The following is a 24,444-nucleotide window of genomic DNA, read 5'->3' on the forward strand; positions in this document are numbered from 1 at the left end:
TATGATTTAATTTGTGTTTTGGTCCAAAGATTCATACTTTCATGAATTAATAAATTTATAAAAAGTCCCTCACTCAGTCTCTCAAAACATAAGTTCCATGTATCTAGTTTTACAACTACGTAACCTTAAAAAATCAGCATAATTAGATTCTACTTCCGCTAGGGAACAAAGCTTAAATTGAAACACGAAACCTTGTACCTACTGCATCCACACCTTCAATGTATTTTCATTATTAAGAACGTATACAACTAATTTAACCTCCACACTATCCATTACTCTGCAAAATCTCTCCAGATTTTGAAAAATGTATGATTCCCTTCAGGATGCTGCTACTCTAGAAAAAACTACAATCACAAGGATACCCAAAGTTTTGAAGTGAAGATGCAAATAAAAGGATGATGATCATCACATTTTATTTCCATAGTCCCGTCCTATTTTCATAGTGTATGTCTCCTACTTTGGATTTTCCATAATACATGTCCATTCTGAACTAAGTGATTCTAGGGTTAAAAATCCGAGACCTAGGTTTATAACACTTTCTTCTGATAGTGGTGGTCCCATGGTTTCTCTCATTTGGGTTCCACATAAATATTGGTATTCATTTGTGGATGTCTTTATGCATTTTTGCTTCTATTCTGCACTGCCTATCTTCACGTGCTTATTGAATTGGCCGAAATTCAAGTGTCAACTAAAGTTAGTTTAATTTTTGAATTACTATTATAGTAGTTAATATGTGTTCAACAACTATTCACCCAAGCTCTAGGTCTAGTTCAGGCCTTAACGTACTTTAACTATCAAAGCCTAGGTAATGGAGAACGAGACATGACTCGATGGCTTGAAGAGCACTTGACGCATATCCAAGCCTACTATTAGGGATTTCATGTTACTAGGGTTCATTTTTGTTTATTTTTATTACTTTGGCATTGTATTAGTTTTAGGTTTATTTTGGTATTTCATAGTTTAGGGTTTGCTTAAAATTGTGCCTATGTAAAGGCCCATATGTAATCAAAAATTTCAGCTTTAATTACTTAAATATTATCGTGGTTTGAGAAATCCATGTATCTTCTTCCACACTCTATTCTTGCTCATCTAAACCCTTCAGTCTATCCAGCCTATCTTTTTCAATCTGTCTTCTCACCCCCTGCTTTCTTTCTAGTCCTGCATCAATTTGGTATCACAGCATTCTGGTCCTACATCAGATTGTAGTTTTATATAGACTCTCAGTGAAATAATGAGTTCAGTGCTTTCCAATGATTCTTTTACTTATCGAAAGAATAAAATACATTTTATCAAAACAAACAACAAAAGTAATGGAATCCAGTTGCTCAAGCTTTTCCCGAGTAAAATAATGCAGCCTAGTTCCAGAAGAGGGTTGAACAGGACCGATTCCTTCTTTCTCTCAAGGTATACATACTTCGTGTGCGTGTTTGTGGGGTGAACCAGCTACAAAGGAGACCTGTTAGACACCTTGGTCACTCTTCAACAGCTAGATATTGTCACAGGTAAAGAGTTAGTAGGCTTCATGCTTACCATATTTTAGGTATTTGTTTTTAATACCTCATCCTTCTATAGGTTTGATGATTCTCTAATCATAGAAGGTTGAGACTCTTAGGCTTCTGCATGCTTCCATCAGGTAATTTTTTTACTACCTCAGCATCTCCGTCCACAAATTTGATGATTCTCTCAAAACATAAGGCTACGAATTAATCAACTTAGGGCTTAAATGGAGCCATCTCAGACCATGGATTCCACTTTCCAACTGCATGCTAGCTGCAGACGGATTATGATCATCAACAGATGAAACTTCCACAAGGGTTCTTCAAACTAATAGAACGGAAGCAGCAGCAGAAGAAAAATAGTACTTTAAAAAAGCAAGGGTGCAACAAATGAAAAAATAAATAAAATAAGAAGGTAAAGAAGGTAAGAGATGTAAGGTGTAGAGCAGTGTCTTAAGAGGAGGAATGCAGAAGTAGAAAGACTGAAAGAGAGAAAGAAACTACATGTGTGTGTCTAGAGAGAGAGAGAGAGAGAGAGAGAGAGAGAAAGCTAAATAAATTTCACCTCTGTGTCATCACCCTCACAATCTTATTTTAAGCCTTTTACTAGGCTGATTTTTCAAATCTAAACAGACCAAAAGGCACCCAAAACAGTACACATAAAATAGAAATAAAACACCCGAGTTTAAATTTCTGAATTTGGAGCCCATTAGAATTTTCATATGAAATCTATTTTCAAAAAAACATAATTTTAAATACAATAAAATTTTACTAAATGAAAATACAAAGATATGAACTCCTTGTCCAAATAGATCTTTTAACGTAAATACTCTGTTGTTTCATCTAGCCCAGTTTGTATCATATAACCATCCAACATTCCAACATTTTTGAAATTTTAAGAGGTTTTAATTTACATTGTATAAATTATAAGAAAAAGATGTTTATATATGATCGTAACACTAGAATCCTTCTTACAGAAAGAAAGCGTAAAATGATGTAAACAGATGCAGCAGAAGCACTGATTTGAGATATAAAGGCAACACCAATCTGACGAGAGGGAACCAGGTTGTTACTTGTAACAAAAGAAGATAATAAAGTTCTGAATCTGGAAAATCAGATCTGGAACAATAGAGAAAACAGCAGCAGATCGCTGGCCTCTCACGCGAAGTGCAACGGTAGAGGGATTGGACGGCGCCACTGGATCGACTCCTCAAACCCTAGCCTCCAATGCTTGAAACCCTAGCTAGGGTGAGAGCATCAATTCTGGCTCCAGAATATGTCTTCAAAAATCATCCTCCCCGAAGGCAGCCCCCTCTTTCTTTTTATACTATCCTAAAGAAGCTACTTTAGGGTTTTGCACATAAACCCCAAAAATAAAAGAAACTTTTCTAATACTCCATCAACTTAACTTCTATTATAAAATCATCCCAAATATCCCAAGACAGCTGAAATTAACCCAAACTAAAACATCCAAAATCTGAAATTACTAAAGTACCCCTAGACTACATTATTTGTTGAAAATCACCCCAAACACTACACATACTATACATATTTTACATAAATTCGCATCATTCTTCCCCCCGTTAGGAAGAACTCGCCTCCGTGCGAGTTGCCACTTTTGCAGCCTTGCACATTTCGTCATTAAGCTTCATAAATTCCTCCTCATTTATCCACAAGTTCTCATATTCAGGTTTCCCTACCCACTTGACAAGGAATCGGAAGTAAGTACCAGCTCTTGTCTTCATTTAACGCACTTGGATTACTCTTTTAACCTTATCTTTACTTCCAATAGGAGGACTTGATGGCTCACTATTAGGCATTTTCACCAAACTTACGTAAAATTTTGCACTGGCCAATCTTTTTGCTCTTCAGTTTATGATAAGTGCCAACAGGAAACCTTTCTTTTCGAAGAAAAACCATAACCCAATCTCCGACTTGGAACTCTTTGAACCTTCGATGATGATCAGCAACCTCTTTATAATGTTGATTCATTTCTATCAACTTCTGCCGGACCTCTTCGTGTACCTCCTTTAGATTTTCAGCATAAGCAATAGCATCATCACTAACTTGTGTCTGATTTGATACATCCACAAGATCGACAACCTGATTTGGATTCCTTCCATACACCACTTGGAACGGACTCTTCCCAATTGATCTATTAATGGTACTGTTATAAGCAAATTCAGCTTGTGGTAAGGTCAAATCCCATTTTCGAATGTTGTCCTTAGCAAGGCACCGCAATAAATTGCCTAAGCTACGGTATACTACCTCTGTTTGGCCATCCATTTGGGGGTGATATGCACTGCTGTATTGCAATTTAGCTGTCAGCAACTTCAACAAAGTCTTCCAAAATTGGCTAAGAAATTTTGTGTCCCAATCGGATGTGATAGACTTTGGCAAGCGATGTAGTCTGACAACTTCCCGAAAGAACAAATTTGCCATGTGAGTTGCATCTAACGCCTTTCTACATGCGATGAAATGTGCCATTTTAGAAAATCAATCAACAACAAAAAATATAGAATCAACACCCCTTGTTGTCCGTGGCAACCCCAACACAAAATCCATGCTTACATCAAACCCATGGAGCTGCGAGAATCGGTAAAAGAGTGTACAAGCCTGTGTTTTGCTGCTGCCCTTTAGAAACTTGGCATGTGCGACACCTATCTACATGCCTATATACATCTCGCCGCATTGTTCGCCAAAAGTATCGTTCGGTTACTAAATGTAGTGTTTTGTCCCTTCCAAAATGACCTCCAAGGCGGCAATCAATAACTCCCTTAGAGAACCATCAGGTATGCACAATTTTACTCCTTTAAACAAGTAACCATCATTGATACAAATTCAGCACATACTTTGTTGTCTCTAGTTGCATGCTTGTCAAGCTCCATGTAGGATCACCTCCAGTCCCATAACATTTGTAGACATTGTTTTCAACAAGTAAGCTCTTCTACTCAAAGCACTAGCCACCTTATTCTGCAAACCAGCCTTGTGTTTAAGAGAAAAAGTGTACTCTTGTAGGAACGACACCCACTTAGCATGCCTTCGATTTAATTTCCTTTGGGAATTGAGGAACCGCAAGGCTTCATGGTCTGAATGCAAGATAAACTCCCGTTGAATCAAGTAATGACGCCAAAACTTCAACGCTTAAACAATAGCATAAAACTCAATATCATAAGTGGAATAATTTTGTCGAGCTCCGTTGAGTTTCTCACTATAGTAAGCAACCGGATGCCCCTCTTGGCTTAAGACACCTCAAATTCCAATCTTTGAAGAATCACAGTCCACCTCAAAAATTTTGTTATAGTCTGGTAGTGCAAGTATTGGAGCTTGTGCCATCATCTGCTTGATCCTTTGAAAGCTTTCCTCAGCTTCTCGACCCCAATTGAACCTTCCCACCTTGAGACATTCCGTAATTGAAGCTACTATGGCACTGAAATTCTTAATAAATCTCTGGTAAAAAGTAGCTACACCATGGAAGCTTCTGATCTCTGTTAAAGTTTGGTGTAGGCCAGCTCGTAATAGCTTGAACCTTGATTGGATCAACTTCAAAGCCTTTGGCTGAGACAACAAATCCCAAGAACTCCAATCTGTTCACCATAAATCTGCACTTTTTCAAGTTTGCATAAAGCTGGTTTTTTCTCAAAAGTTGTAGAACAGCCTTCAAATTTTCAGCGTGAGTTCCTCCATCCTTGCTGTAAATCAAAATATCATCGAAGTAGCCCACCACGAACTTCCCAATGTAAGGTTTCAACACCTGATTCATGAATCTCATGAAAGTACTAGGAGCATTTGATAGGCCAAATGGCAAAACTAGCCATTCATAAAGTCCCTCCTTGGTCTTAAATGCTGTTTTCCACTCACCCCTTCTCGGATTCTTATTTGATGATACCCACTCTTCAAATCAATCTTCGAGAAGACTTTGGAACCTGATAGCATATCCAGCAATCTTAGTATTGGAAATCTGTATTTTATTGTAATCTTATTTATAGCTCTGCTGTCCACACACATCCTCCAAGATCCATCCTTCTTCAGCGTAAGCAAAGCGGGCACAGCACAAGGACTTAGACTCTCTTTGATAAAGCCTTTCTTGAGAAGATCCAAAACCTGCCATTGAAGCTCTTCATTTGGACTCATCCGGTAATGTGGCAAGTTTCGGAGGGTAGCTCCTGGCACTAAGTCTATGTGGTGTTGTATCTCCCTCATTGGAGGTAACACATCGGGTAGATCTTCGGGCATAACATCCTTGAATTCTTCCAGAATTTGCTGCACACCTTTAAGCATTGTTTGTGGTTTTACTTGCTTCTTTGCGATAAGCACATAAGCAACTCCACTTTCCTTACTTTCTTCTATAAAGTCATGCATATTTAGAAGTGAATATGAGCTTCCTTTTCCCTTCTTTGCTACCTCCTCATCTTTCAAGGGTTTCAAGACTAGTTTCTTCTTCTTATCACCATCTTTGACATAGAATGAATACGTGTTTTTGCTGCCATCATGTATTATTCCCCGATCATATTGCCAAGGACGGCCAAGTAGAATGTGGCAAGCATACGGACTCTTTGTAATATTTCCCAATAGAAAATTTCACAAGACATCGAGAAGATGCAATTACCTCGTTCCCTTTGTTGAACCAAAGGATACGATATGGTTGTAGGTGCTTCTCGGTCTTCAGCTTCAATTTGTCCACCATTTCTTGGGACACCATATTTTCACTAATCTCACTGTCAATGATCAAATTGCAAAGCTTTCCTCCTGAAATACAACGTGTTCTAAAGATGTTTTTGTGTAGCCAATCATCTTTGTTGTTAACTGGAGGTGCAAGTATAGACCACCTGATAGCAAGTATTTCGCTCAGCACTTCAGCTTCAACTCCTTCGTCGTCAACACCATCATCATATTGTTCTCCTTCCAACTGGTCTGGATTTTCAAAACTAACAAAGTTCTCCTCAAATCCACCCTCTTGATCATCAGCAAAATTAACATTAGCATCTGTTCTTCGCTTTGGACATTCATTAGATCAATGACCAAGTTCTGAACATCTATAACACTTGATTGCCCCCTGCTCTTGCGTGGTATTCTTGTTTTGAACAGCCTTGCCACTAGTAACATTTGCTTGGCTGTTAGAACGAGTGGGAGCTGCTGTCCACCCACCACGAATGGCATTATTTGCTCTAGTAGTTGATGCCCCACTGCTGCAACTATTTTCAAGCCTTTTGGAAGAATTGCGAGTGAGTTGTGCTTCAACTTTTAGTGCAAGCTGATGAGCATCTTTGACCTTATAAGGGCATTGCAAGCTTACTTGGTCTTGTATGGTTAATCGGAGACCATTAACATATCTACTAACCCTTTGGGCTTCAGTTTCAGCAAGATTACTCCTCAATGATAGCCAGTTGAACCCTTGAGTATATTCTTTTACACTCTTGTCTCGCTGCCACAGGTTTTGAACCCTTGATACAATGTTTGTACCTAATCCCGAGGCAAGAATTGAGCTCTCAGCTTCTCTTTCATCTTGTCCCACCTCCTAACCTTGCTCTTTCATTGTCTTTCTCTATCATTCTGGTAGTGCTTCCACCAGGTAGAGGCTGGACCTCTTAACTTCGCTCCAACAATTTTCACTTTCCTCTCTTCAGGAACATCTTTCAATTCAAAATAACTGTCGATGCTGTCAACCAATCAAGAAATTCATCCGATTCCATTTCTCCATTGAATTCTGGGAGATGCACTCGTACACCATACTCTTGGGCATTTTGTAGCGCACTAACTATGCGATCTTCCCACCGTTATGGCCTTCCATTACGCTGAGCAACTCTTTCACCATCTGAACCTCCTTCATCACTAGAGTTGCCACTTCCTCCCTCCGATATCTGGTTGTCTTCATTTTCAGACTCTACAACACGGTCTGACCCATGTTCTCTTCCATTCCTACGATTGTTTCTTTGAATAACCAGTTGTGTGAGGTGTTGTAGTTGTTCTCTCATCTCTCGCCTCAACTCCTCTAGCATATCAACAGTATCATTATTCCTTGCTCTACAACCACGGTTACCTCTTCCACCTTTTGCAGCCATAATATAGCACAAACGTGTAACAACCAAGAGATAAGGACACTAGCAGCCACCAAGAAAGAACTGCTCTGATACCAATCTGATGTAAACAGATGCAGCAGAAGCACTGATTTGAGATATAAAGGCAACACCAATCTGAGGAGAGGGAACTAGGTTCTTACTTGTAACAAAAGAAGATAATAAAGTTCTGAATCTGGAAAATCAGATCTGGAACAACAGAGAAAACAGCGGCAGATCGCTGGCCTCTCGTGCGAAGTGCAGCGGTAGAGGGATTGGACAGCGTCGCAGGGTCGACTCCTCAAACCCTAGCCTCCAATGCTTGAAACCCTAGTTGGGGTGAGAGCATCAATTCTGGCTCCAAAATATGTCTTCAAAAATCATCCTCCCCGAAGGCAGCCTCTCTCTTTCTTTTTATACTATCCTAAAGAAGCTACTTTAGGGTTTTGTACATAAACCCCAAAAATAAAAGGAACTTTTCTAATACTCCATCCACTTAACTTCTATTATAAAATCACCCCAAATATCCCAAGACAGCTGAAATTAACCCAAACTAAAACATCCAAAATCTGAAATTACTAAAGTACCCCTAGACTACATTATTTGTTGAAAATCACCCCAAACACTACACATACTATACATATTTTACATAAATTCGCATCAGAAAACCATCAGGAGATTCGGGGCAAAAGTTATGGGCTATGTTACATGGACTCGGGTACATGTGTCGGACACGGGTATGTATCCATGTGTCGGACATGTCAAATCTCCAAACAGAAGGACACACGGACGCTAAATATTCAATTTATTAATTATTTTATTTTATTTTCTAGAGTAAAGTAATGTTTTTTGTAATAAAATGTTCTATATGGGCATTTAACTCATTTTAAAGCAATAATATAATATAATTGAATGATTGAATATGCTTTTTAAGTACATGTCCAACCAAAAGTAGCGGACAAATATCCCATACCCATGTCCGAGCAATAGATGTCCGACATGGGTACTTCACTACTTTTGAAAAGTTCATGTAACATAGGTTATGGGAAATCCAACTATCATTTAAGAATAATCATGAACCTCAATTACAAAAAGAAAAAAAGGTAAAATATATGAGGTCGACAATAATGAAATATCATAAAAAAAATTAATTATTGTTAATGTGGACCGAAAACATTCCGGAAAACAAATAGATACAACTTTAAAGCATATAGAACAATGATCCATAATGACTAATATTAACTGAGACTCACATAGAAGGCATCCTGCATTGGCCAGCCACCAGGTAGTCTGGATATATCCTTTGAAACTAAATCCCTGCCTGCAGCAGCCAATACTTCATTGAAGACAATTCTTGCACTGGTGCTCTCGGCCAGAGAAGAAATCTTCTGATAGTTAAAGATAATACTAACAGAAATAGAACAGGCAAAGTATAGCATTATTTCATATCAGCATTAAGGAATTAAATAACAAGCAAACAGAAGTTGGGCATTTGAATCCATGGTTCACAGTGGCAATCACGGTGGCCAACGCGGACGTGGACACAGTATAATGGAATGAGGCCCATATCGGTGTAACATAACAGAATTGGTTATCGTAATCATGAATCTTTTTTGACCTTGCACGAAAAGTCTGAAATGCACTGATACGCAACTTTCTACAATATCATTCAAAAAAAAATGGATTTTAGTGAATTTTTTAAGATTATCTAACACAAGTAATGAACTATTCATGAATTCTAAGTCGTCGTGGTTATTAAAAAGGCTTAGTGATTATACTTTTTACAAAATTAATGATTAAAAATAAACTTAATTATAAGATAAATGAAAATACCATAATTACATGAGAAAAAGAGAAAATAAAAACAAAAATATATAAAAATTTCAAAAAAAAAGATGGTTTTATCAACATATAAAATAGCTGAGACATATAAAATAAACCTATCAATATATGATTATATGATCAATTTGTTTTATTCTTGAAGTCTGCAATAATGACTAACTGAAGGGGTTTGTGTTGATTAAATAAAAAACTAGCACTAATAATAGCAGTTCTAGCTCCGTTTTTTTTTTTTTGCCTTCTTTCTTTTCACTCTACCAGTCTCGAAACATTGACCTCAAGCTTGGGAGTTAAGAACCAAAGCCATTAGGACAAAGGTAGACCAGTAGTTCTAGCTTCCCTACCAAGGTTCCTAGGTTCGATTATCAAGTTCTATCATTTTAAATCAATTATCAAGTTATATCATGTTAAAAAGAATTTGCTTAGTGGCAAACTAACTGATTAAATAAAAATTAGCACCCATAATGGCAGAAGATGAAGTTTGGTTGAGTGATAACAGTATTCGCTTTCCTACCTAGGTCAGGTTTGATTCTCAATTCCTTTTACCATTTTTCTGTTTTTTTTAGATTAAAAAAATGCAATTAAATAAAATAGTAGCACTAATAATAACAGGAGTAGTAGCTGGGTTGAGTGACAAAAGTCTTAGCTTCCTTTGTAAAGGCCCAGGTTCCAATCTTGCTTTTGCCAAATTTAGAAAGAAACAGCAAGGTGGATGGTCACAACAGAGGACTCACCGCCAGTAACAGGAGAGCCATTTCCCGTTACAAACAGGAAGGTTTGCCAAACTATGTTTGAAACTCAAAGGCGGACAGAATTTAAATGATAAAAGATACAGCACCAAGAGTTTCCTGACGTAAATATTTCTCAGTTACATGAACTGTAGCAGTGAGCAAAGATTGGGTTGTCCTGCATCAGTATACACTTGTCAATTAATAAAGGAAATGTATCTATTTACTTATCAGAAGACATAAAACACATCAAAGAAACACTTGAATGTACAACTAACTCACAATTTAATAAAAAACAAATGAAAAGGGGGAAAGAAAATGAAAATAGAACCTTGATATATCAATTTCGTTCAGCTCATTCCCCCTCTTCATAACAAACTCGGTGACTGCTTGGACTGCACCTTCTGCTGACTGCTTGATCCTATCACATACTGCTGCTGAGCAACCATGCAAAGCGGCTACAAGCTGTAAGAAACGAACTGAAAGTAACATGAGGGTACTGTGGTATGAAAGTTTCAAACTTTCAGCCTTTCCAATTAAGGTAACATAGAAGTTACATATATATATAAGGCTACTACCTAATGCCAGTCCCACCTGTGCGGGGTGCTTTGAAGGGAAGAAGGGAGACAACTAACTTTTGCCATTATTTTGCAGAGTGGCTGCTCTCAGACACAAATTCATGTCCTCACTTGTGTCAACCTTATATAAATATATATACATGTGTGTGTGCGTTTTAAGAACAGAAATTCTTACCTCATTCTTCGTCAACAAAATACATACAGATGAAACTATCCTGTTAAAGATTTCTGATGGATCAATAGAAGCATCCTGTAGACACAAATAGATACGTTGAAGAGAAGAGCAACCCGTCCTCATTCTATTCCACCACTTCAGAAAGAACAATGAAGACACGAGGTAATCAAACAGAGAAGTTGCAAATGCACTTACACTTCTCAGGATAGCAATAACATCCCCAAGGGAAGACAAAGCACCATAGGACAATTCTATATCAACTCCAGAATTGTAACCTTCAGGCCTTGGTAGTGAAAGAGATATGCTGAAGAATAGATCAAGAATCTGGAAGAAGAGAAAACATCAAAAAGATGAGATGGATGTTTAATCCATACTTGAAAAAGAAAATCAAAAAAGGAAAATTTCCAATTTTTATACCTTGCACTTCATTCATAAAATTAAGGACACAATTTTATTAGAGGGCACTAAATTATGATAAGAATTTCATTGGAGGGCATGTTTTTACTCAAACCACTAATAGTAGCCCGCGAATTACTGATGTAAACTGTTTTAGGGCTTTCAGAAGTAAGAAACAAAAGAGAATGGGGAAAGGGAGAGACAGAAGAAAAAATTTCAAGAAGGACGAAACAAGCAACTTCAAAATATTAGTCTTCTCATATTAGACAAAGATATCTAGTGTAGAATCACCACACCATCTAGCATCAATCATTTCACTTGCTGACCTGAGCAGAAACTTTTCTGACTTCAGAATCTGTATCTGCACAACGTGGAAGATACACTATGACCCTATCCCCCAAACACAAGGCATCACGACTTGGTAATACATATGCAGCTGGCAATAGAAGGAAAAGTATAAATTCAGTAAACAGTAACACAAAAAATTATAAAAGCTAATGTGAAACAAAATTACATGGTAAGTTGGAAAAATTCCGATGCAGAGTACGATCAATTTGCTTGCTGTGCGTGCAACTTCCATGGCAGCCAAATGCACAATATCCACTGACACAAAGTGTCCGAAACTTTAAAAGCATCTCAAGAACTGCAAGACAACCTCTTTTTCTCTGGTACTCCACAGATGAGGAAACATATTGATCAATCTGTCTCAGGATATGCAAAAGCTGCTCTGCTCGGCTTCTTCCATCCTCTCCACTGATGAAAAACTAGTTAGATGAGTTGCACAAGAATCCAAAAAAAATGATATATTTGTGTATCATGCATAAATAAATACATTAATAGACTTTTAGTGATCAGGGAAATCTATGTCCGCTGGAGACTTTTTTTCAAGTAAAACTCAATAAAGAGTGCCAAGGGGTAAACAAAAGTACATGTGGGGCATACATGAGCCAAAAGAACCACAAAAGCTCGAGACACCAAAGAATCCTATAACTGTATCAATAGAAAGGGAGGTCCTTTCCAACAACCATGAAAAAGGGGAAAAGAGGTGGGAAGCACCACATAGAGCTAAGCAATAGATGCTTTAATAGATGTATTTGGCAACTTCAGTCCAACAAAGAAATGCTTAACTTCCTCTTCTTCTATAAGCTTCAAAGAGTGCACAAGGTCTCCACCTCTCCCAACCCATCTGGCTCTCCTTTTACACCCTCCCCTTGCCAATTACCAAGCTCGGCAACCAGAGATCTCCACATGAACCCCATCTAGGGACAGCAAGCAGGACCAAGCTATCTAAACATTAAACAACTTACTAGAGTCTGATTGATTGTGTTGCTTGCCAACACACCTGCAAAAAAGGCCACCTTGGTGCGAACTTTTGCTTGTCAAAGCTCTCTCTATCAAGTGAATTGAATGCCTACCTCTCCGTTCAGCCCATTGTCCAATGAACTCACTTGAAAGCGATATTTTGAGTCCTCCACCTTAAATATTCTTTGCATCCTCGCTGATAGAAGTACCATAAAACTGCCCAAAAATGTATGCACAACCTCCAAGTTAAAATCCTGCACACCATAGTGAACTGAAAATCCCAAAAAAGAGCTCCTATCAGAAAATTTAGCATAATCGACTCTCATTATTTATGGCAATCCTAAAGATATCAGGAAACACCATCTTTATGGCATCCTCTCTAATGCATGTCATACCGGAAGTTCACCTTCTGCCCATCCCCTACTAAAAAACTGGTATTCATGGAAAATCCTTCCCACCATTTCCTTCTGTATTTTCCAAATACCCATCCAATGAGATCCCCCATCCCTGACGAGGTCCAACCTCCCACAGCATTTGTACACGACCTTATTATCCTTCAACAACCGTCTCCATAGCTATCTGGATCCCCAGCAAACCTCCACAAGAACTTTCCCAAAGCTTATCTAACAACCCAGATTTCCTTATGCACGATCCCAGTACCTTGAAAAGGTTAAAGGGAAAGAGAGAAAAAAAAAAAAAAAAAATGCAAAAAAAGAAAAGGTATTCTAGCAGTTTGTTATTGAGGCTGGAATAGTAAATATGGACAAATACGTGGGAGTCACGTGAGAGTCTGAAGAGAGCACTTTTTGTAAAAGTAAGTCTTCCCCTATTAGACAGTGCAGCAACAACATAGCCGTTAAGTCATGTTTCCGTAATGCACTGTTACTACTTTGTCTACTTTGTATCACGTAAAATACACCCACTTCTTAAACTTGATCAAAGAAAAAAAAAAACCTAAAATGCGGAAAGAAAGGTATTCTAGCATTTTGCTATTGAGGCTGGAATAGTAAAGGTGGACAAAATTCGTGGGAGTCTGAAGATGGAATGTTTTGTAAATGTAAGTCTTCTCCTATTAGACAAAGATATCTGTGTAGAATCACCACGCCATCAGCACAACAGTGCAGCAACAAGAAACTAATCTGAAACATAACAGTTAAGTCATTTTCCCGTGACACGGTGTCAGTACTTTGTCTATTTTGTATCACATATCACACACACCCACTTCTTAAACTTGAACAGTAAAATTAGGGATCAAAGATATCTGTGTAGAATCACCACGCCATCAGTAAAAATAAATAGTTATAAGCAATTATTATTTGCAAATTCAGCTAGAGTGGACGGTAGTAAGGTCGGTACAGACAACAGAGTGTATCATGAGAGTCAATCCATACATTTTGCTATTGCACAAAAGTATAGTTGGTACCTTTAACAGATATTTTGTCAAGTTAACAGATATCTTGTTAAGTGTATATGGCAGGATAATAGAAGAATTGGGTGTCAGTTGCATGTTGCAATTATTTGGGACTCTGAAGTGCTTAATTACCAAGAGACTTTAGCGAGCTGCATTTTAGTATATTGGCTTAGGATAGGTGTTTCTGGTTCTCAGTAGCTGCACTTCGACCCAGAAACCCAATAGCTAAATCTATTTTTTGGAAAGACATTTTGATGTATGTGGTCTTTGTTCTCCTTTCTGGTATGGGGCAATGAAGATAGACTTTGCGGTTCAAGAGTCACTAGATGTATGAGAGGATATAATACTTCCATTAGAGAAAGCTATATCCCAACACACTCCTATATGATTTACCCAACTCCAACACTCGTGAACTACCACAAGATGGCCAAGGGATCAATTGACAATAGATGAAAACGAGAAAAAGACGCTATTTAATCATTTTTCGAATTTTCACATTTCCTTTTTCTTTTAACAAAATGCTCCTGTATAGACATGTTGATATTTCAAGAGTGTAATTAATTCATAACAGTTTACAACAAATGAATTTAGAATAACAAAGAATACCTTTTTGGAAGAATTGCACATAAGAGAGTGATAAGGTTGTCTATAAGGGGATTGACAACATCTGCAGGATTATTTGGTAAAGTGAAAAACCCCAAGGTGGCCTGCCGATTTTGAAGAAAAATATTCAGAAGTCCAATATATTAATAACAATGAAACGAGAAGGGATGGATAATCACAATGATAACTTCAATCTACACCTTCATAACAAGGTTTCTTGTCTCGGATGTCAACTTTGGCTCCACAGATACCAAAGTAGTGCAGGCATTTAATGCAAGGGCCTATAAAAACATCCATATCCAGAGAAGGAAAAAAGGTCAAAACAATTTCACCAAAAATTGATGCAACAAGAAGCAAACATTGTGAATTGCAATATCAAAACCTGAGTCTGCAGAAGTTCAAGACTAGAATCACCAAAGCTGCTTTCATCGTCTCGACCCATCAAAGTTAATATATAATCGAGCAGCTGGTCTCTTCTTTTCAATGGGAATGATATACCACTTTCTGCAGCATTAATGACAGCACGACCTGCATCAAAGACAATGCACTATTGCTCTGATTCACTACTAGTATAAATAAAATATCCATAGTCACCGATTTAGTAGAATATCGGTCAGCACAATTGTAAAGTTGATACATGCTACCATGATAATCAAAACTAAATCAGATTGTATGATATACAAAATGTAAGACAAATCCATTAAAAAACTAATACGATACTGTTTGAAGCTTCTAACAGAGAAAGGAACTTCATTCATGATACAGAAAAAAATCTGAGCTTGAAATATTTGTTTTCTTCTGAAAAAATATTATTGCTGTTCTATTGCAGTAGAAAAATTTAGAAATTAATGGTAATCAAACCTTAGCACCTGAAAGAGGGTTAATTTTTGGTGGAAGAGGACAAAGACCCATTAATTAATCCAAAAACCTTGAAGAAATACTTCAAAAAAAAAAAAAAAAAAAAAGGACAAAGGAAAGGGACTAAAAATTCTTCTACAGAATACACATAAATGACTACTAAAAAATAGTTTCCTTAAAATAGAAAGCCCACGTGTTTCCATGTAGTGAAGAGAAAAATTGACATCAATTTCAAAATCCTCCCAAGTAAAGATTCAGGAAAATCTTACAAGTTTCAAATTTTCCTCAATATCACATCATATTAAGGACTATAAAACGAGACACATAAATGCAAACTTAAGGAGCCCAAGAACTGGAAATTAGTCTCATATCCATCATCAAGAAGGATCATCATGATATAAATAGAAGTGAAAGTAAAGCAGCATAGAAGATGAAATCAGCATCATTTCTCAAGAGACTTTACAGACCTAGCAAATCAATAGCAGTGATAACAGCCTGCTTGGCAGTGGGATGGCGTACATGAAGAAGTCGTGAAAGCATATTAGTTCCCTGTAAGCAAGCAAGTACAACAAGTAACTAACCCAATCCAGAAAGAAAAAATATATATTTTTTGATTAATTGATTAAAATAAAAATCGACATTTAATTCATCAAACATGATGAACATATAAACATGTATTTTTCTTCCTTGACTACATACAGGCATTAAATGTACTTTTTCTTTCCGGAATTGCAATGATGTGTGTATTCACATCTTCATTTGTAGTATATATGTAGATCTTTTACAATAAGATCACTTCTTTCTTTATGAAATCAGCATTACATATAACGGTTTTAGCAAGCAAACACAGTAACACACATGTGATGTACTACGCCGTACCAACGGGCTAGTGGCCCAGCGGTACCAAGGCCCAACTTCTCAAAGGGAGGTCAGGGATTCAAGTCTCCATGGAGGTATGGGTGTGTGAGTACCAATTAACTAAAACAATAAGTACTACGTCGTCTTTTAAGCTATTTTTTCCTTATTGATACACTATTGTCAGCTCATATTAGATAAGTTGTTCTTTCAAGTACAGCTAAAAATAAAATAAAATTTAAAAAAAATAAAAAATTATGCCCATTAATGGTAATTGTGACTAAAGAAGCAAGTAAAATATATATATAAATAGAGCAATATGCCCAGGCAGTTTCAGAAAGGATCCAAACGACATGAGCTCATACCACAAGCGCATCTATTCTGGCTTCAATAACTGTCGATGGAGCATATCTTGCTGCATATCCGTACATTAGAGCCAAAGCAGCATGTATATCATCAGAATCATCCATAGTTCGATCAGAGAAAATGGATAGAAATCTGCAACAGGAGGAGCTCCATACTGTTCAGGAAAAATCACACAAAATATTGAAAAGGCTATTGCCTAGTGCTAATCCCATCTATGCGGAGTGGTGGTATGGGAAGACAGCATATAGACCTAACTTTTGGCATTATTATTACACAAAGTAGTTTTTTCTGAAACTTGAACCTATATCCTCGAGCTTGTCAATTCAAGCGTTTAACATTGCACCGAGCAGTAGTAAAATATGCAAGAACAAATTATTAAAAAATAAATAGATAGTGGATAGACTAAATAATGAAAGTAGTAAAACAAAATAGCCACTTCCCCAAACAGTATAAAAGTTATTATGTGTTTAAATGGGAAGTGATTTGCTGCTTAAAGATTAAAAATATGTCAATGCATTTCTTTCCTTTAGCTTTTGATATGAATGCTAAGCATCTATCTGAAATTATTGTTTAAGATGTTCGAAGATTTTTTTTGTTTCTTATATGAACTACCATGTTAAATCTTACATTAGGATATTGATGGATATTTAAAACTCTAAACATCTAAAATAAAACTTTGGACAGTGTTTGAACAACATGGAGTACACAGAATAGCATGAGCTCTGCGTAGAAAATTCCAACAGTATCCAGAATCTTTTAGCAGAGAGAGGGGAGGGAAGGGGAGGGGAAGGAGAAGAGAGAGAGTTTAGATTTATCAAATGGGTCTGCCATTCACCTTAGAAATATACTTTGCCCAACATTATCAAGAATGTTCTTCAATTTTTCCAAAACAGTATCCAAGTGGGATGCAGCAACCTGGAAGAAATTACTAATAGTTCAATATAATTGAGGCAATAATTGAAGAAAGACAACAAAGTCTTGATTCGTAAATACCAATCCCATGGCTTTTGCCAAACCAATCCTATTTGTTGGGAATGCAATATTAGCTTGTTTATACATCCAATCAATCTTATCACGAACATAAGTTCTGTCATCAACTTTCTGAAGAAGCATGCCAAGACATCTGCGATAGAAAGATAAACTTTAAACATAATCAATCCTCCAACCTTCCAAGGGATTGAACATTGTTCTGGGTTTACAGTGGGTGTTAAAAGGGCACAAGTTTTTGAAAGTTCAGCAAAGCGCATATAAGCATAAAATCAAACTACTAAAGCTTGAAGTTAAATAGGGGCCATCCAAAAGATATAATGCGAGAACATCCAAGCCACATGCAGTGGCCAAAATAGCCCCCCAGATTAAACTTGTATTTATTTTATTGTGTTTCAGTTCAGTTGAGAACAATGATATGCTCTTGGGTTTTTCTGAAATCTCCTATCCTGAATTGATTATGTTGCAAGTTGCCACTTTAATCATTCTCTTATCAATTGATATGCTATCAAGGAAAGAGAGCATGCATTGCTCCATTTATGGAGGATAAGTATAACACCAAAGATTTTCCATCAACAAGAATAACCACCTAATATTAAGAAAAGAAAAAAAAAAATAAAAGAATAAAGACGAGGAACCCATAACACCTCCTCCCCCTTAAAAAAAATACATTATTAAGTATTAGAAATTAGTTGCATATGGAAACAGAATTCTTTTTTTTATAAGGAAACAGAAATAATGAGAACATCTTTTGGCCTTGTTGATTTTATATTATTTTTGTCATATTTTCTCGACATACCGATGAATTAGATTTCCACCCTTTTTAAGAAGATGCACAACTAACTTGTGAACAATCTGATTCACAGCAAACACTAAGTAATACAGATGCCAGAGCTCTGGAATAACCGACAATAAAGAAGAACATGATTCACTGTTTTCGTTTCTTGAAACAATCCTTTTGTTTTCTCTGCTAATCATTTGCTAAAACTCATCAGAGGTGTATTTTTGCACCTTGCAGCAATCAGACAGCATATTTATTCTTTCTGCTGCATCAAAATTGGAGTAGCACATAAACTGCAACGCTGAGCCCATAATTAGATGTAGTAAAGATCATCATGAAACAAGAATTAAACACTAAATATTAAATAAGATGAGGGCTACTGTTAAAGATCTTCCGCTGGATGCAGCAGAAGTGCTTCAGTGACAACGATCAAAATCCTCTCCTGCGAAACAGCAGACCTGTCCCCTCCAGTAGTGATGCACGCTACGAAAATGTTGTGGACATCACTGACTGGAGGGGACAGGACACTGTTTGCAGGAGAGGATTTTAGTCCCAGTGACAAACATAGGAAGTCCCACATGGAGATTTCATAGAGTATCCACAGGAGCAATAAAGTTTCAAAATATAAGGATAAGGAAAAAATAAAAGGAAGCACACATAATAAACAATTCAGGTTAGTAATACATGAGACTGCTTCAGTGCTAATCTAGCACAGGTATTTATCCGAACCACATAAATGGAACAAAGATCCTTCAAACTCAATGTCACTACCAAAATCAGGATGGGGGAGGAACTGTAATTTATAGACTATGCTTTCAATTCAACAAACAAGAGAAACATTAAATAGAACAAATGATGAACACATAAATGAAAAACAAAACAGTGAGACAATAAATAAAATAAAAACAACAACATTTCAGAAGAGATGTTAAGAACATGGGATATAATCTGTTCAGAAACACCAACTCACTCTTCTAACATGTATAAATTCAACAAAAGAAGAATTTAAGCAACCAAAAGAAATCTAATAGATCAATACCGGTGCAGCAGCGCAGAATGCTCGTCATCAGGCGTATAAAGTTCATAATGTTTGGCAAAAGCATTTCCCAAAGAAATCACCCAATCAGGATCCTGAATCACATCCAATGATTCTGCGAGGAACTGTCACCCAAAAACAGTTTTATTAGCTGTATGCATTTCTAATACTGGCCCGGGGATTCATTACTTATTTTGTTTTTCAGGTGGAACTGAGAGTATGTTTATTTAATTGTTGTGTCATTCGAAGTAATCCCTTCCTCTTTTCCATCTGCTTATCTAAAATAGACCATATTACAACAGCAGCACGTGAAATTAATCTCATAAAGACTCTAAATTACATCCTAATGACTCCATCATAATAGTAAATTTATCTGTCACATGCAGAAGATAACAAGAAAGATATCAATTTTGTTGTTGATTATATCCTCTAAATCAGGTTCCATTAAATGAAATTTTGGATTATGTATTTTTTTTTTATAAGTTAAATTTTGGATTATGTATTCAACCAATATGATGATAAGACAGAACAGAAATTCAAAATTACAAGTAAAATCTGTCAAAAGACAATGAAACTTACATCGATTATCATGTCATCCCAAGTTTCTTGATATGAAGGATCCTGCTTTAGGTCTTCTGTGTCACTCACATATGCTTTCATTTTTGGAATCTAGAGCTTACCAAACAAGGAAACCAGTTAGAAGCCAGAGCATAATCATTTTCTGTTGTCTTGTAGGGTCAGCTCCAAACATTTGGGAACATTATGTCAAATACTTGTTTCATATTGTAGGGTTTCCAAACATTCAGAACATTATAACAGTGCCACAGACGTAAAACAATGCCACAAGCAGATTTCAAAGGTTCTCTTGATCTTGAGAGAAAATTTTCTGAAAGTAGATTAAGTAAAGGAGTCCATGAAGAACCTGATTTATTTATCTCTAAATTGATTCCGTTTCCACAACTAGCCTCTTGGATTCTACAAATTGCAGTGCCTCAAAGGCCAATTGTTCAAGCAACAAGATGCCTTTGGATTTGTGGGTCTAGTCCCCCTGAGAGTGATCAATTTTCCCTTTTCTCTATTTCCTATTTTTCTCCTATTATGCAATTGATAAAACCCTACTTCCCCTAACACAAATACTAAAACTTTTCTGCTAACAGTCACATATTCTACAATTTCTGCCAAATAAATTAAACATTCGGGCCTACAATCTTTCCAACATTAGTTTGTCAAGATATTCACTCACCACCATAATGATATTTTCTACGAAAAAGAGTAATACTTAAACCCGTACATAAACCAACAATTTTTTAACTAAACAAGAGTACATAATTTTATACCTCGTCTTGCCAAAACAAGTTGATATTTTTTGGAAAGAGAGGTGCCAGACAACATAGGACCTGCAAGGGAAAAAAAAAAAAAAAAAAAGTGAAGCAGATGTTTATTTAATCAGGTAGCTGGTATCGGATTAATTTATAAATGGAAACTAATATGAAAATGTTAACATTACAGTATTACTTTGACTATGTTGTAATGAAACTGAATAGGATCACATCAGGCACATAATACACCTTGAAATTATTTCAGATTGCTTCCCATTTCAAACAAAATTATGGGATCTATACAAATCAAAACTCCACCAATGACGTCTTTACTGTCTTATCTTTACACAACCAATTCCATGCATAAAACCTTTCAATGTTTTTGGAGAAATTGGAGCAAAAGGAAAGGAACATAGTATTTCATGCCCTTCCCTTTCCTTTCAACTTTTTTCAAGACCGTATGAACATTAATTCTGAGAATATCGAGCAAATTACAGGGAAATTCCGTTAAGGGACATGTTTTATCAGCCTACAATTGCTTCAAGAAATGGGCAACAGGTGTCATATAGGTGTTTGGATGCGATGGAAGTAGACACGGGTTCCTGTGCTTTTCTAAATATGAGTTGTTAACAAAGTTAGTCCAAAATAATAGTCTCAACAGAGGCTTTAGGGCGGACAGGGACTCTTCTAGTAAGTTAGAGATATCCCATTTGTTGTTTGCCAATGATACTCTAGTTATCGGTGATGTTGATGAGTCTCAAATGAGATACTTGAGATGTGTTTTGATCTGGTTTCAAGCAGTCTCTAGCTTGAAAGTGGATGCGGGGAAGAGCATGACGGTCCTGGTTGGAAAGGTCCTTAGGATTTCCTCCCTTACAGTCATTCTCGGGTGCAGTGTTGGCTCTGTCCCCATTTTGTATCCAGGGCTGCCTTAGGGGGCGCCTTCTAGGAGAGTGGGTGGCTAGGATCCTGAGGTGGAGAGGTTTTAGAGGAGGCTGGCAGGTGGAAGAAGCAGTATCTGCCGAAATGTGGGAGGGTCAACTTGATGAAGAGCATGTTGTTGAGCCTTCCTACTTATTTCCTCTCTTTTTCAAATTCCCTCTTCTGTGGCTAGGAGGATTGAGAGGTTTGAGCAGAATTTCCTTTGGAGTAGTATGGGGGAAGAATTCAAGTACCATTTGGTTCATTGGGAGCAGGTTTATAGACCAATCCAGTTGGGGGGCTTAGGGATCATGTGTCTGGAGCCTTTCAACAAAACCCATCTGGGTAAGTGGAAGTGAAGGTTTGGTGTGGAAAGGCACAGACTTTGGAGGAGGGTGATTGCCCGCAAATTTGGCGAGAGAGGGGGTTGGTGCTCTCTTGAGGTGAGGAGTCCAGGTGGTGTTAGTGTTTGGAAGTACATCCGGAAAGGCTGGGATGATCTCGATTCTGAGTCAGGGATGGGAGGGGAATTTGATTTGAGAGTAGTAGAGTACATCTGGTGTAGCGAACGTTCTTTGGCTTGCACTTATCCCAAACTCTTCAGAATTGCCTTGGATAGACACGCCTTGGTGGCTGACTATTATCGACTTGATAGTGGGAGGACAACTTGGGATGTTATATTTTCAAGGCATTTTCAGGGTTGGGAGTTAAAGGATGCCATTGGATTCTTGGAGTTGTTGTATCGCCAGGAGGTTGCGAACGATGGATAGGATTCCCAGATATCAGTTTCCTCTCCTCAAGGATGCTTTGATGTTCGCTCTCTCTATAGGTGCCTTTCAGATGCTCCAAGGTCTGCTTTCCTGTGAAAGACTATTTAGCGCTCCAAGGCATTTTCATGATTGGGAGGAATTAAAGGATGCCATTGGATTCTTGGCGTTGTTGTATCGCCAGGAGGTTGCGAACGATGGATTGGATTCCCAGATATTGGTTCCCTCTCCTCAAGGATGCTTTGATGTTCGCTCTCTCTACGCTCTCTCTATAGGTGCCTTTCAGATGCTCCAAGGTCTGCTTTCCCGTGGAAGACTATTTAGCGCTCCAAGGCCCCCTTCAAGGTGGATATTTTTTTGTGTGGACAGCAACTTTGGGGAGGATTCTGACTCTGGATAACCTGAGAAGGAGGAAACAGATGGTTTTCAATTGGTGTTGTATATGTGCAAGAGAGATGAGGAGACTATTGAATCTCCCATTGGAATGGGATTGTTGGAGCTTATTGTTGGGTTTGTTCAGGATCCAGTGGGTTATGCATTGGTCCTCAAGAGGGTTGGTTGAGGGTTGGATAGGTTGTACAGTGGGTGCCCAAGCCCATGTCTTCTGGAGGGTAGTGCCCTTGAGTGTTTGGTGGTGTTTATGGCTAGAACGGAATAGGAGATCCTTTGATTGATGGAGAGGAGTTTCCTATTGGGGCGCTGGAGTTCTCTATTCTTAGTTCTCTTTTTTGTTGGGTTATTGGGAAAAATTGTAATCCATGGGAAAGATAGTCGATTTTTTAGACTCTTTGAGAGTTTAGGGACCCTATTTGGCCATGTGTAGCTTTTGCGGGAGGCGTTTCCCATTTGAACGCTTTCTAATACAACCTCACTTTTAATAATAATAGTCTTAGATCGGACTTAGAATATAAAAACAATGACAGGTACATAAATGGAGTTGGTAGACACTATGATTAGTAAGAGGGTTAATATAATAGTGTGCCTGCATGAAACTAAGTGGATTGGAGAGAAAAATAGGGAAATTAAACATATAGGATATCAACTCTATTCCACTAAAATATATATATATAGAGAGAGAGAGAGAGATAAAATAGGGTAAATTACACTAACCTCCCCTGAGGTTTGGGCATATTACACTGGATGGAGCGTTTGGCCTTTATTACTTCACCTCCCCTAAAAGTGAGAAATGCCATTCATACCCTTATCTAATTTAATAATAGTTTAATAAAACAATATTGCTGACTCTATTACCCCTTTTTTCCCTTCCTGTAAACATAATATTTCTATTTTTTTTTTTTAAATAAAAAGAAACCTAATCCAACTCTAAAAAGAAAACTAATCAAATGTCATTAACAAATATATATATATTTGTAAAGCTTAATAATATGAAATTGGTATGAAAATTGATATTTTGCATTTCAATGGCATTCCATGGTATTTTTGTCAGTTCATGTCAAAAATTTAAGGTTATTGAAGTCTTTTAACACAAGGAAAATGTAACTTAGTCATTTTTTACATTTTTATTAATGATAGGGGGTGCCGTTGAGCACACGTACCAAATCACAGGGGAGGTCAAAGTAATAAAGGTCAAACGCTCTAACTATGTGTAATTTGCCCAAACTTCAGGGGAGGTCAGTGTAATTTACCCAATAAAATAAGTTCTCCCAGCAATTAGCTTTCCATACTTTTTGCCGCCAAATTAAAAAACATGGAGTTAATCACAAGGACTTAAAAAAGACGTAACTATAGATTAGGAGATAAGATAATATTAGTAGAACATATAACTCAACCCAACATGTTCATTTCTAACTCACACATTCATCTTAACATTTGTATTTTTACACACTCGTTTTATACATATGTTATTCGTAGACACCCAACAATCTGTGCCATAAAGTACAGCTGATCTAATAGGTGTTCTATAAAATTTACCTTTCAATTTTAGAGGACATGCCGATCACACAATATGC

General features: G+C 37.2%; 1 protein-coding gene across 5 annotated transcripts in view; it reads right to left on the reverse strand.

The window, feature by feature from the left end:
* Positions 1–24,444, reverse strand: part of LOC132312977 (protein SHOOT GRAVITROPISM 6) — a 73,632-nt gene that overhangs the window by 29,601 nt on the left and 19,587 nt on the right. For all 5 annotated transcript variants that reach the window (XM_059811561.1, XM_059811560.1, XM_059811563.1 and 2 more), the window contains 17 exons: positions 20,805–20,864; positions 20,047–20,136; positions 19,471–19,592; positions 17,657–17,786; positions 17,499–17,578; positions 16,663–16,795; positions 15,910–15,991; positions 14,967–15,112; positions 14,785–14,865; positions 14,588–14,688; positions 11,783–12,021; positions 11,595–11,704; positions 11,068–11,196; positions 10,873–10,947; positions 10,451–10,584; positions 10,225–10,297; positions 8,806–8,937 (listed from right to left, as the gene is read on the reverse strand). In XM_059811561.1, coding sequence (XP_059667544.1) covers positions 8,806–8,937; positions 10,225–10,297; positions 10,451–10,584; positions 10,873–10,947; positions 11,068–11,196; positions 11,595–11,704; positions 11,783–12,021; positions 14,588–14,688; positions 14,785–14,865; positions 14,967–15,112; positions 15,910–15,991; positions 16,663–16,795; positions 17,499–17,578; positions 17,657–17,786; positions 19,471–19,592; positions 20,047–20,136; positions 20,805–20,864 — 1,917 coding nt within the window. The remainder of the gene's footprint in view (positions 1–8,805; positions 8,938–10,224; positions 10,298–10,450; positions 10,585–10,872; positions 10,948–11,067; positions 11,197–11,594; positions 11,705–11,782; positions 12,022–14,587; positions 14,689–14,784; positions 14,866–14,966; positions 15,113–15,909; positions 15,992–16,662; positions 16,796–17,498; positions 17,579–17,656; positions 17,787–19,470; positions 19,593–20,046; positions 20,137–20,804; positions 20,865–24,444) is intronic.

This window comes from Cornus florida, unplaced genomic scaffold (assembly GCF_030987335.1).
Source record: "Cornus florida cultivar Cherokee Brave unplaced genomic scaffold, ASM3098733v1 CherokeeBrave_3.0.0_Hap2_Chr06, whole genome shotgun sequence".
Lineage (NCBI taxonomy): Eukaryota > Viridiplantae > Streptophyta > Magnoliopsida > Cornales > Cornaceae > Cornus > Cornus florida.